At 44.1% G+C, this 14,696-nt stretch overlaps 1 protein-coding gene across 3 annotated transcripts in view; it reads right to left on the reverse strand.

Annotated features, from left to right (window-relative positions):
* Positions 1–14,696, reverse strand: part of SLC1A7 (solute carrier family 1 member 7) — a 66,683-nt gene that overhangs the window by 47,059 nt on the left and 4,928 nt on the right. Inside the window, exon 1 of one of the 3 annotated variants that reach the window (XM_077277754.1) lies at positions 8,609–8,798. The exons of the other annotated variants lie outside the window; for them this stretch is intronic. Coding sequence (XP_077133869.1) covers positions 8,609–8,634 — 26 coding nt within the window. The 5' untranslated portion in view covers positions 8,635–8,798. Of the gene's footprint in view, positions 1–8,608; positions 8,799–14,696 lie in introns of those variants that run through there. 3 annotated transcript variants of the gene reach the window in all.

Raw genomic sequence — 14,696 nt, forward strand, 5'->3', positions numbered from 1 at the left:
AAGTTCACAGGGAATTTGCAAATTGGAACGCTAAAATAGCTACCGTCTTTAATAATGGGCTTCTGTAATACCGGAAAGAGGGAGGTAATTCCGTGTACCTATGTTTGTATGTTAATATGCTAATGTTGAAAATGTTTAATTGAAAATGTTTAATAAAAACAGTTTGGAAAAAAAAAAAAGGAAAAGTTCACAGGGTATGAATACTTTTTCAAGGCACTGTATATATACCACTAAGGTACTCAAACAAGTCAAGGATTTCAAGTACTATTGAGATCATCTTATATGACAGACAGGGGCTCCACAAATAAGATCTGGGCGCTCACTTGATGTTTTTATTGCCTTTTACCATTTAATTTTATGAGTAATAGTGATAGAAATGGAAATTAATAAAATACATTGCAGCAACCAAATCCATGAAAAACATCTGGCCTAAGAATCCCTCAATAGAAATGATTTGTGCATCCCGGGACACGGGCCAGCTGAAGTGAATGTAACTTGTGTGGAAACTATGAATGCCTGACATTTCCATCACCCTCTATCAGGTTCTCTAAAGCTGCACTACAGTCTACTACAACCTCTCGTAAAGGGAAAATTGTTAGGAATTCTTCAGACTTCCTTAAGAATAAATTAAGCAACCCCCTGTTTTAGCTGTGATTCCTGGGCAGTGCTAAAATACATTTGGGCGACTGGACCACAGCGGGTGACAGTACTTGAAGTGGATCTGCCACTAGATTTTACAATACAAACTATATACATTATTAAATACATATCTTAGACCTGATGGAGCTGGTGTATTTTCTTTGATAATCAATGTCAGGATCTCTATTTTATCCATTTTTAAAGATTAGTATGATTCTCTGACCACCTATCCTGATTGAAAGCCTCAGTGGCCCACCTCCCTGCTGCCGTATCTCCAGCCACCTAGCCTTATTGACAGCTCCCTAGAGTTTCTCCTCCCTCTGGCTGATTCTCTGCCCACCTACCCTTACTGACAGTTCCTTAGCGTCCCACCTTCCTGCAGCTATAGAGTCTACTCCAACATAGCCTGATGACAGCGCCTCAGTGGCCCACCTCCCTGCTGCTGTATCTCCAGCCACCTAGCCTTATTGACAGCTCCCTAGAGTTTCTGCTCCCAGCTGCTGATTCTCTGCCCACCTACACCCTTACTGATAGCTCCTTAGCGTCCCACCTTCCTGCTGCTATAGAATCTATGCCAACATAGGCTGATGACAATGCCTCAGTGGACCACCTCCCTGCTGCTGTATCTCCAGCCACCTAGCCTTATTAACAGCTCCCTAGAGTTTCTCCTTCCTGCTGCTGAATCTCTGCCCACCTACCCTTACTGATAGCTCCTTAGTGTCCCAGCTCCGTTGCTGTTGAATCTCTTCCCAACTAGCCAGACTGACAGCTCTTTGGTGTCGCTCTTCAGCAGAAGCACTGCTGCTGAAATCTCACAATGCTCAGTTTAAGCTGCAGTTGTCAATCAGTCTGTGTGGCCGAGGGCTGAATACACTTGGACTCATTAGCTGTTTCATTTTATAGCAGGACTCATAAAATACTGATTTTAATAGTAGGATCATACAGTCATTCTGATATACATTTTTGGATCTACTAATGTATTCAGCTTGTTTTGAAATGTTGGCTGATACATCAGCTCAGGAGCAGACACAGAGAGAAATGGGCCCCTGTGCAAGAACAATATAAGGGCCCTTTCCATTTTTTCCTCCTGTCAGTCCATGGAAGTCAGACTGCACTCAGATGTCATCCGAGTGCAGTACGATGGTTTCCACAGTCAAGTACAGTACAATCTCAATATCAGATCAATCTTGGGCATGCTGCATTTTTGCCGATACCTTCTGCATTTTGTCTCCCCGGACCGGCTGTCAGAGTAAAAAATTGGACATGTGCACGGCCCCATTGCATAAAATTGGTCAGAGCGTGATTCAATGTTTTGTCGGATTGCACTTGAACCGAGAAGCTTTTTTTGCTATTTTTTTTTTCTTTTTTTTAGATGCATGGTAGGAAGAAGAAAACAAAAATAATTGGTTGCAAAGAAGGATGTAGTGTAACAAAATAAGTGCTACAAGCTGCTGCAGGAGTTCAGTAATGTAACCACAAAACTATTTCATTTGCTTCCTCGTTGGTTGGCTCCTTCCATATATTTTCTTTCAGTTTTCCTTAGGGTATGTGTCCACGTTCAGGATTGCATCAGGATTTGGTCAGTATTTTACATCAGTATTTGTAAGCCAAAACCAGGAGTGGAACAATTAGAGGAAAAGTATAATAGAAACATCTGCTCCACTTCTGCATTTATCACCCACTCCTGGTTTTGGCTACAAATACTGATGTAAAATACTGACCAAATCCTGATGCAATCCTGAACGTGTACACATACCCTAAAAGTATTATTGTACTAGGCCGAGCCATAAGGAAAACGTTCGGTGGACAATTTTTGGGTGTGAATCCTCGGCAAAATCTAAATACAAATTCTGACTCGGATTTTCAGCAGAGTTCACAGTACGCAATGCAAAAGGTAAAATCTGTGACGTAAATCCATATAAACAACTGACATGCAGAGGATTAGAAAGTCAGTTTGTTCTCTGCATTTTCTCCATTGGTGGTAGATGCTTCCTTAACATCGTGATGGTGTGAGATCAGCAGAACGCTGAGCTCGGCTTTCTCTGGCAGTCCCTTAGGGTACTGTCACACAGTGGCACTTTGATCGCTCCGACGGCACGATCCGTGACGTTGCAGCGTCGCTTGATTATCGCTCCAGCGTCGTAGACTACTTTGCAATGCACGGCGCTGGAGCGATAATTTCATGACGTAGTTGCGATGTAGAAGTCATACGGGACATTGGGAATATCGTGCACATCTTTGTTAGGGTACCGTCTCACATAACGATTTACCAACGATCACGACCAGCGATACGACCTGGCCGTGATCGTTGGTAAGTCGTTGTGTGGTCGCTGGGGAGCTGTCACACAGATGGCTCTCCAGCGACCAACGATGCCGAAGTCCCCGGGTAACCAGGGTAAACATCGGGTTACTAAGCGCAGGGCCGCGCTTAGTAACCCGATGTTTACCGTGGTTACCAGCGTAAAAGTAAAAAAAAACAAACAGTACATACTTACATTCCGGTGTCTGTCCCCCGGCGTTCTGCTTCTCTGCACTGTGTCTCCGCCAGCTGGAAAGCACAGCGGTGACGTCACCGCTGTGCTCGCTTTCCGGCTGGCCGGCGCTCACAGTGCAGAGAAGCTGAGACGCCGGAGGACAGACACCGGAATGTAAGTATGTACTGTTTGTTTTTTTTTACTTTTACGCTGGTAACCACGGTAAACATCGGGTTACTAAGCGCGGCCCTGCGCTTAGTAACCCGATGTTTACCCTGGTTACAAGCGAACGCATCGCTGGATCGCTGTCACACACAACGATCCAGCGATGACAGCGGGAGATCCAGCGACGAAAGAAAGTTCCAAACGATCTGCTACGACGTACGATTCTCAGCAGGGTCCCTGATCGCTGCTGCGTGTCAGACACAGCGATATCGTATGGATATCGCTGGAACGTCACGGATCGTACCGTCGTAGCGACAAAAGTGCCACTGTGAGACGGTACCCTGACACGATGCGATCATGCCGCCACAGCAGGACACTTGACGACGAAATAAAGTTTCAAACGATCTGCTACGACGTACGATTCTCAGCGGGGTCCCTGATCGCAGTAGCGTGTCAGACACAGCGATATCGTAACTATATCGCTGGAACGTCACGGATCGTGCCGTTGTAGCGACCAAAGTGCCACTGTGTGACAGTACCCTTAGGGTACGTGTCCACGGTCAGTAAACGCTGCGTGTTTGACGCTGCGCAGAGCTGCAGCGTCAAACACGCAGCGTCCAGATGTTCCAGCATAGTGGAGGGGATTTTTTAAATCCCGTGTCCACTATGCGTGGAAACACGCACGCGGCGGCCCTGCGACTCCGGACATGCTGCGCGTCTTTTCAGATCGCAGCATGTCCGTGTTCCTTGCGGCGACGCTGCGTCGCCGCAAGGAATAACACAGGGCCCTATGCGAGGAGTGCAATGATCCCGGATGTGTACAGTGAACACATCTGGCATCATCGCGTCCCAAAAGGGGGCGGGGCTAAGCGCCGAGCGGCTTCGCCGCTCCGACGATACCGCCGGTCATCCTGATCGTGGACACACGGCCTTAGACAACGAATGGAGGGGATGTGAGCCCGCTTACAGATCCCCGTTTTCTGAATTGATGGGGGTCCCTGCAGTCAAATCCCAGAGATCGGTAAATTACCATATAAGGATAACTTACTATCTTGGAAATAAACTTAAACCTCCAGAAGGAGGAACGGACTTTGTCAATCAGCCATTGATTGGGGGCAGGTGGCCTGGGGAAGCAGTATCATGGTCAACAAAGGAATCACGGAACATCACCAAGAGAACAGATGGTCTGTGATAAGGATGTATGGTCAAAACCAGGATTAGAACTACAGGTATCAGTCGACTAAGCCATGGAGCAAGACAGAAGCTGAATGCAATAATAAAGAGACAGTAAGGGTACCGTCACACAGTACCATTTACATCGCTACGACGGCACGATTCGTGACATCGCAGCGTCGTATGATTATCGCTCCAGCGTCGTAGACTGCGGTCACACGTTGCAATCACGGCGCTGGAGCGATGCCGAAGTCCCCAGGTAACCAGGGTAAACATCGGGTTACTAAGCGCAGGGCCGCGCTTAGTAACCCGATGTTTACCGTGGTTACCAGCGTAAAAGTAAAAAAAAACAAACAGTACATACTCGCCTTCTGATGTCCGTCAGGTCCCTTGCCGTCTGCTTCCTGCTCTGACTGAGATCCGGCCGTACAGTGAGAGCAGAGCGCAGCGGCGACGTCACCGCTGTGATCTGCTCTCACTTTCCGGCCGGCAGACAGTCAGAGCGGAAAGCAGACGGCAAGGGACCTGACGGACATCAGATGGTGAGTATGTACTGTTTTTTTTTTTTTACTTTTACGCTGGTAACCACGGTAAACATCGGGTTACTAAGCGCGGCCCTGCGCTTAGTTACTCGATGTTTACCCTGGTTACAAGCGAACGCATCGCTGGATCGCTGTCACACACAACGATCCAGCGATGACAGCGGGAGATCCAGCGACGAAAGAAAGTTTCAAACGATCTGCTACGACGTACGATTCTCAGCTGGGTGCCTGATCGCAGTAGCGTGTCAGACACTGCGAGATCGTAACGATATCGCTAGAACGTCACGAATCGTGCCGTCGTAGCGATAAAAATGCCACTGTGTGACGGTACCCTAATAAGGCTTGTATACGACATCTGTGCACTTAGATTAGAGCACATATGTCAAACTCTGGCCCGTGGGTGAGTACATTGGAACGCGACGCTGGGTGGGTCCCCATTGCACTCTCAACTATTTAGGCATTCTAGATGATGATACAGTTTAGAGCAATGATGGAGGAGGGAGCGTCAGCTGACAATCCCAATCCCATCAGTCCCCATTTTCGTCTGACGTTTCAACGCACCGGGTGAGACTACGTCATTTTCAACGCACCCGCTGTACCGAGATGCACAGAGGATCTGACAACACCATGAAGATGTGGCACCCCAGTGGCATTACCTCCCTCACAGGGGGTGATGCCATGCCTGGAAGCAAGAAGGAATCCCCTTGGCAGGTAACACTGGCATGCAACATTTTCCTGACTCCAGACCAGAAGGGGCAGCTCTAAACCCAGTTTCAGGGTACCTGCCCTATAAGTTCTGGTCTGGAGGAGGAGTTAGTTAGTCTCAGTCTGAGGGATGGAGAGTGAGGAAGCAGACAGTGAAGGGAGAGGAGGCAAGAAGGGAAAGCCTGGGAGTGGAGCTGCGATTGAGCTCACTCCAGGACTGAGCACAAAAGGCCGGACACCGGAGTCCGAAGTTGTGTGGGGACTGTAGGCCCTGCAACTGAATCTGGAGAGCAGGAGATTGCAGGTCTCCTGGCCACAACTGAGACATGAAGGCACAGCAGCAAACTAGAGCCCGGAGTCACTGCGAGAGAGTGGCACCTGGAAAAGGCTTGAGCTGTCTGCCATGCGGGTAGGGTTCCACTTAAAGGACAGAGAGAGAGAGGGAAGGACTTGAATAGAGCATAAAGCATCAGGAACCTTGAAAACAGCACAGTAAGGAAGGCCTCCAAATCCACCTGGCTAGGGGGATTCTGAATTGTTTTCAGGCTGCACCGACTCCATTAACACCTGTAACCTGTACCCCAGACTACACCTGCAATTCACCAGCAAAAGGTAAAGGAAACTGCAATCCCTGTGTCCTCCAATTATTTCCTGTACCTTCCATTCTGCATCTCACCGTCTATCAACCCTCACCAATTACACCGGTAGTCCTGGGGCTAAGCTCTACCTGTGGGGAGCTATACCAATTCTGCTGCGACACCATCAGCCCCAGTGATCCCTTTAATCAGCATGACACGTCCCCCTTAAGAACCGGCCCAGTACCAAGTGTCACCACGGGCCTGGCGGGCGCTCCAAAGAGGCCAGAGCAGCAGGGGATCCAGCAAGGTGAATATATATATTTTTTTTTAATGTTGGGCCTATTATTCTGTATGGAGCACTAAGAGGGAACATTATACTGTATGGAGAATTTTATGGGGCCATTATAACAGTATAATAGCCCTACATAGTGCTCCATACAGTATAATAGGCCCAACATTAAAGTGGGGATCTGGCAAGGTGTGTATTTATTTTTTTTAATGTTGGGCCTATTATAATGTTTAGAGCACTAAGTGGACACATTATACTGTATGGAGCATTATGTGGGGTCATTATAACAGTATAATAGCACCACATAGTGCTCCATACAGTATAATGTGCCCACTTAGTGCTCCATACAGTATAATAGGCACAACACTAAAGTGGGGATCGGGCAAGGTGAGTATTTATTTTTTTAATGGTGGGCCTATTATACTGTATGGAGCACTAAGTGGGCACATTATACTGGCCAGTATACTGTATGGAAGGCAATGCAGGGCCCCATTATAGTGGACTGTGAGGGGCCAATTATACTGTATGGAGGACTATGTAGGGCCCATTATACTGTATGCTGTATGGAGGGTTGTGATGAGGTCAACATTCTTTGTCGGGGGGATATCTTACTGTGTTTGGGTGGCAAGTTTGTTGGCATCATACTTTATTATCTGCATTATTCAAGATTTTGTATCCTTTGTTATTAGATATTTAAATTAGGCCCTTTAGGTCATATGCTTTTTACTGCTCTTATATAACATACTATATCCAACATTTTGTTCTAAGATCTATTAAATGAAATGCACTTTGTTCATGGGACAGCCACTTCAAGTTTGTTTCCTTATGAAAAAGTTAATCGTTACATTTGATAAGGAAAAACGTCCTCAATTGTTGAATTTTTTAAAGAAATGTCAAGGCTGGCCCACGACTTTGTCCACGCTTTAAATTTTGACTGACTTTGTATTTGGGTTTGACATCCCTGGCCTAGAGTATGCATCGGCAGCTTTTCCCGACTATGGTGGTAGCTGATGAGACTACTACTTCCATCAGCCTACACATGCTGCCGCTAATAAAAGTGAGGCAGGCGGCGGCTGAAGGGAGTATTCACCAGCCACTGCCTGTGCTATCAAAAAATTAAAAAATGTTGGGGGTTCCCTTGTATTTTTAATAACCAGCCAGGTAAAACTGACAACTGGGGGCTGCAACCCTCAGCTGTCAGCTTCAACAAGGCTGGTTATCAAGAATAGAGGGGTCCCCACATTTTTTTAAATTATTTAAATTTTTTATTTTTTTTAAAAGGCGTCAGGCCCCCCATTTTTGACAATGCATGCATTTATTTTTGAACTTGGGTTTCATTAAAAATGTTGCACCATTTTAATTTTCCAGGCTCAACTTTAATGTGGTCTATAAATCAGCTGAGAGTAGCTCACAAAAAGACAGACAAAAGAGTACAAAGTCTCCTGTCGGACCCTCAGAACCAACAAGTCATTGACAGATTCTCAGTTCCCCCATTGTGCAATAGACAGTGCAACACAAGGGATCATAGAATGGTAGAGTTGGAAGGGACCTCCTGGGTCATCTGGTCCAACCCCCTGCTCAAAGTAGGATTCACTAAATCATCTCAGACAGATGTCTGTCCAGCCTCTGTTTGAAGACTTCCATTGAAGGAGAACTCACCACCTCTCGTAGCAGCCTGTTCCACTCATTGATCACTCTAACTGTCAAAAAGATACAGAAGGCAAATGGTGCAAAAATTTTAATGAAATCCAATTGCGCAAAAAATATTTTTAGCCCAAAATGCATACAAGTAAGAAAAGAAGATTGTTTTCAAAAGAGGACAAAAGTTCAACATTTTCTAGACCATTTTCTAGATCTCTGCTGTCAGTGGACAAATGTTTTTTTTTGTGTTTATATTCAAAGCCTGAAAAAGCCCTAAAAATTGTCACAGCTGAGGGGTCGTTACAACTGTGTCCAGCTCAGACTAAAAAAAATAAATTAAATGAAAAATAGGGATGATGTCACTGTGGTAATATTCTCCAATGCCGGAGTCATAATTCTTACTTGTGGGGAAGATAAGCAGCATCCATCTCCTCGTCACCATCTCATAGCATCCATCTTTCAGGTTCTCTGGCACATACGCACACATGGTTCTGGTTACATCACAGTATATGATGTATTAATATTATATAACAAAGAGGACACACATTTATCCCTCTACACGGGAGGCTACGAAATGCCTGCTAGCTTCCCCTTCCCGCTCCAAAGTAATTATACAAGTGCTGACATTTACAAGGCCCTCCTGAAGTCATGGCTGCCACTGACACTGGTTGCTAAGCAACACCCGGCAGCTTATAGAGTACACCATCATCCAAACTAAACCTGCCGTGTATTACAGGACAAGTGTCAACACCTGATGAACCTGAGTAAGTAATGGGACCCACTATACTTGGGGGCCCACACAGTCCAAATTTCCACTTGCAACAACTGCCAGGGGTTGCAGATGGACAGGGAGGTATCCCTTCCAACACGCAGCTACCTCCCTGAGACATGACTGCGGGGTGCCAATAGCGTTGTCAAGCCGGGTGACAACTGATGGCCTCAGTTTCTGCCATGTTTGTACATGCTTGTGGGTTGTCTTCATAGGAGATTGGTAATTTTACAATACATTGCTATATTGCAGTATTGTAGTGTATCGTATAAATAATCAAGTGATCAGTGGTTTCAAGTACCCTAGGGGGACCCTAAAAAGTGTGAAGAACAATTAAAATATTAAGAAAAGAATAAATCACAAATTATATATATACAGTATATATATACATATATATACACGGTGTATATATATATATATATATATATATATATATATATATATATATATATATATATATGTATACACACATGTATACACACACACTCACCAATTTTAAATGAAAATACATTTCTAAATGTACAATTGACATGAATTTCTCACAAGATGTTGGTGACAACCCATCCACTCCACACAGGCAAAGAAATCAAACCATAGAGGTTCATAAATTACGTTATGTGTAATAATGGCAAATGACACAAGGAAAAGTATTGAACACACGAAAGACAGGAGCAAAAAAGCCATGGAAAGTCCTGACACCAGCTGAAATCTACAGCCCTGCCACTTAGTGAAAAATAATATCAGCTGGTTCAAATGATGGCCTATAAAAGGCATCTCATTACCAAGGTGCCACACAAGGAACATCTCATGTTTGGTAAAATCAGTCAGGTGTCTCAAGACTTTCACAAGCTTATTGTTGCAAACCATACTGATGGCATTGGTTATGTCACAATTCCTCCACTCAGTGTGAATGGCAGTTCAGCCGTCCAATCGGGGGCAGTGGCGTGCTGAGCTGTCAGTATCATGATAGACAGTTCAGTAGTCCTATCTGAGGCTTGGGCGTGCTGAGCTGTCAGCGTAGTTAGTGACAGTTCAGTCACCCAATCAAGGTCAAGGCTAGGTTTCCTACAGGTGGCTCCTGTTCGGAGTGATTCCCAGGCCATGACCAGTTGGTCCCCGCAAGATTTCAGACAGAAGAGTGAAAAGAATTATGGGAAGAGTTGTCCAAAATCTAAGGACCACGTTTGGAAAGCTACAGATAGACCTGGGATCAGCAGGTACAATTGTGTAAAAAAAACCAAAAAACTAAAAAGTAATGCACTCAACCTCCATGGTCTGTATGCCTCACCACAAAAGACTCCATTGCTGAAGAGAAAGCATGTTTAAGAGTGTCTAAAGCTCAACAACATTTTGACAAACCTGTGAAATACTGGGATAATACAGTCTGGTCAGATGAGACCAAAATTGAACTCTTTGAATGCCATAATATGTACCATGTTTGGAGGCCAAAAGGCACTGCATATCATCCCAAAAACAACATACCAACAGTGAAGTTTGGAGGTGGGAACATCATGGTGTGGGGCTGTTTTTCAGCATACTGCACTGACAAACTTCATATAATTGAAGGAAGGATGAATGTACTGAGACATTCTTGATAAAAATCTGCTGTCATCTACCAAGATATGAATATGAAACGGGGGAGGACATTTCAGCAAGAGAATGATCCCAAACACACTGACAAGGAAACTCAATTAGTTTCCGAGAAAGAAAATAAAACTGCTAAAATGGCCGAGCCGATCACCGCGTCTGAATCCTACAGAAAATGGAAGGAACTAAAGCTCAGAGTTCATAGAAGAAGCCTACGGGACCTTCAGGATGTCAAGAGTGTTTGTGTGGGAGAATGAGCCAAAAATCACACCTGAGCAATGCCTGTGACTAGTTTCTCCATACAAGAGGCTTTTTAAACCATCATCACCCACAAACGCTTTTGTATGAAGTATTAAATAAGTATTTCAATAAGCGTGTTCAATATTTTTTCCCTATGTAATTTCTTATTATTTCACATAACTTAATTTATGTATATCTATGGTTTCATTTCTCTGCCTGGTATGATTTGGATGGGTTGTTACTGATATCTGGTGAGAATTTCATGTTAATGAAATTTGTAGAACAAATTTAAGGCAAAGAGAGGCCCACTGGGAATTAGATTTCCCAAGGGCCTTCATAAAGCTGGATCCGGCCCTGCATCTATACCCATAAGGCCTCATTCACACATCAGTATTTTTGATCAGTATTTGTATTCCAAAACCAGGAGTGTCTCCAAAACAAAGAACAGGTGTCAATCTTTCTATTCTATGTTTCCTCTGATTGTTCCATTCTTGATTTTGGCTTACAAACACTGATGTCAAATACTGACCAAATACTGAGCGTGTGAACGAGGCCAAAAAATGAATTCAGGCTTCCAACTTCCCAAGTCCCATAATCATACTGTATTTCATCAATGTGAAGTAAAAAGTACAAGGATAAAGAAAGCACTAGAGAATATGCTTTTTTAATAACTGAATTGCTAATTAATGATTACATTTTTAACCCTTTAAACCAGTTGTTTCATGAAGACAAACTTTCTTTTACGTCTTTCTGCCTAATTTCCCACCAATCGGCTGGAGAGAGCCTCGGCCGGCCACACATTGCCCGGATTATTAAAGCAGCGTTACGTAGTAGTCATTCAATGAATGGGCATTCCTGTAACGCTTTGGCGCGCTGGTTCAGCCTGCGTAGGAGCAGCTCTGACAGATCAGCCCTCCATTACCTCTCCTTGACCTTATGATCGTGCAGGCACAGTTGCATACATGTACGGCGAAATGTGCAGATGTCAATTTTCAATGCGGGGTTAAACAATAGACTATTCTGTAGTTCTAGGTTTCTGTAGGCGCAAAGCTACAATTTTGGTGACAAACGTATATCATTGTCCTCGGTCTGCATTCAGGATCCCTTTATATATTGTACACGTCACGCCGGTCGTGGCTTCTGCCATTTCACATAGTTACGAAAACATGGGAGCATTTACTCAGTTTTCGGATTTTACATACTACAGTGGTTTACGACCCTATTCTGCTGCCCTCTGCTGGCGCTCAAGTTTGTTTCCATATTTTTCCGAAATAATACAAATAAATTCTGGAAATTGTGAATAAAGTAGTTTAATATCCTATTCTGCAACTTCTGAATTACTTCGGTGTCTAAAGCTGGACAAACCCATGTGATAGATGTCATCTGAATGACGGTTATCTCTCCTGAACTCCACGTATACGAGCTTACGGCCCGGGCACGCACTAAACATTTTTTTACCTCTGATGGTGGCTTATCTGTTCCGAAAACAAAAGGATCAAAATCCGGTCCTCCCAAGAACTTCTTCTCTCCTCCACGCTTATTCGCTCCTCACCCAATCGCCTCCAAGACTTCTCCCGAATATCCCCCATCCTCTGGAATTCTGTGCCCCAACACGTCTGGTTATCCACCACATTTGGATCCTTCAAAAGAAACCTGAAAACCCACCTCTTCGAAGAAGCCTACAGCCTGTAATGACCACACGGCCACCTCAACACCATCGGAGCTACTGCTACCCCCGACCTACTGTCTCCTTCCCCACCATCCTGTAGAATGTAAGCCCGCAAGGCAGGGTCCTCGCCCCTCTGTACCAGTCTGTCATTGTTAGTATGTTGTAAGTGATATTTGTATTTTGATGTAACCCCGTCTCATGTACAGCACCATGGAATTAATGGTGCTATATAAATAAATAAATAATAATAATAATAATGTTGAAATTCCAAGTCATTAAACCTTCTGTCCCCCGATATCATCAAGCTTTGGTGGAGAGTTAGGAAGCCCCCATACACATTGGATGGTCAGGCGGTCCCACAGAAATAGGCAGCTTTGGACAACTTGTATCTAATGTACAGTACAGACCAAAAGTTTGGACACACCTTCTCATTTAAAGATTTTTCTGTATTTTCATGAGTATGAAAATTGTACATTCACACTGAAGGCATCAAGACTATGAATTAACACATGTGGAATTATATACTTAACAAAAAAGTGTGAAACAACTGAAATTATGTCTTATATTCTAGGTTCTTCAAAGTAGCCACCTTTTGCTTTGATGACTGCTTTGCACTCTCTTGGCATTCTCTTGATGAGCTTCAAGAGGTAGTCACCGGGAATGGTTTTCACTTCACAGGTGTGCCCTGTCAGGTTTAATAAGTGGGATTTCTTGCCTTATAAATGGGGTTGGGACCATCAGTTGTGTTGTGCAGAAGTCTGGTGGATACACAGCTGATAGTCCTACTGAATAGACTGTTAGAATTTGTATTATGGCAAGAAAAAAACAGCTAAGTAAAGAAAAATGAGTGGCCATCATTACTTTAAGAAATGAAGGTCAGTCAGTCCGAAAAATTGGGAAAACTTTGAAAGTGTCCCCAAGTGCAGTGGCAAAAACCATCAATCGCTACAAAGAAACTGGCTCACATGAGGATCGCCCCAGGAAAGGAAGACCAAGAGTCACCTCTGCTTCTGAGGATAAGTTTATCCGAGTCACCAGCCTCAGAAATCGCAGGTTAACAGCAGCTCAGATTAGAGACCAGGTCAATGCCACACAGAGTTCTAGCAGCAGACACATCTCTACAACTGTTAAGACGAGACTTTGTGCAGCAGGCCTTCATGGTAAAATAGCTGCTAGGAAACCACTGCTAAGGACAGGCAACAAGCAGAAGAGACTTGTTTGGGCTAAAGAACACAAGGAATAGACATTAGACCAGTGGAAATCTGTGCTTTGGTCTGATGAGTCCAAATTTGAGATCTTTGGTTCCAACCTCCATGTCTTTGTGCGACGCAGAAAAGGTGAATGGATGGACTCTACATGCCTGGTTCCCACCGTGAAGCATGGAGAAGGAAGTGTGATGGTGTGGGGGTGCTTTGCTGGTGACACTTTTGGGGATTTATTCAAAATTGAAGGCATACTGAACCAGCATGTCTACCACAGCATCTTGCAGCGGCATGCTATTCCATCCGGTTTGCGTTTAGTTGGACCATCATTTCTTTTTCAACAGGACAATGACCCCAAACACACCTCCAGGCTGTGTAAGGGCTATTTGACCAAGAAGGAGAGTGATGGGGTGCTACACCAGATGACCTGGCCTCCACAGTCACCAGACCTGAACCCAATCGAGATGGTTTGGGGTGAGCTGGACCGCAGAGTGAGGGCAAAAGGGCCAACAAGTGCTAAGCATCTCTGGGAACTCCTTCAAGATTGTTGGAAGACCATTCCCGGTGACTACCTCTTGAAGCTCATCAAGAGGATGCCAAGAGTGTGCAAAGCAGTCATCAAAGCAAAAGGTGGCTACTTTGAAGAACCTAGAATATAAGACATAATTTCAGTTGTTTCACACTTTTTTGTTAAGTATATAATTCCACATGTGTTAATTCATAGTTTTGATGCCTTCAGTGTGAACTTACAATTTTCATAATCATGAAAATACAGAAAAATCTTTAAATTAGAAGGTGTGTCCAAAATTTTGGTCTGTACTGTATATTGGGACCTTTAGTCTCTGAAGCTTTTCTTTGATGAGGTTTATTAAGAGTATTTCTCTGCAAAAAACTTCGAACAAGTCTTAAATGTATGAAACTGTATAATACAGTGGCATATACCGACCGTAGGATTTCATTGTAAGAAATTATTTTTCACAAAATATTTTTTTTTTAGTTTGCATATAATATAGTCTAAGGAGT

This window comes from Ranitomeya variabilis, chromosome 8 (assembly GCF_051348905.1).
Source record: "Ranitomeya variabilis isolate aRanVar5 chromosome 8, aRanVar5.hap1, whole genome shotgun sequence".
NCBI lineage: Eukaryota > Metazoa > Chordata > Amphibia > Anura > Dendrobatidae > Ranitomeya > Ranitomeya variabilis.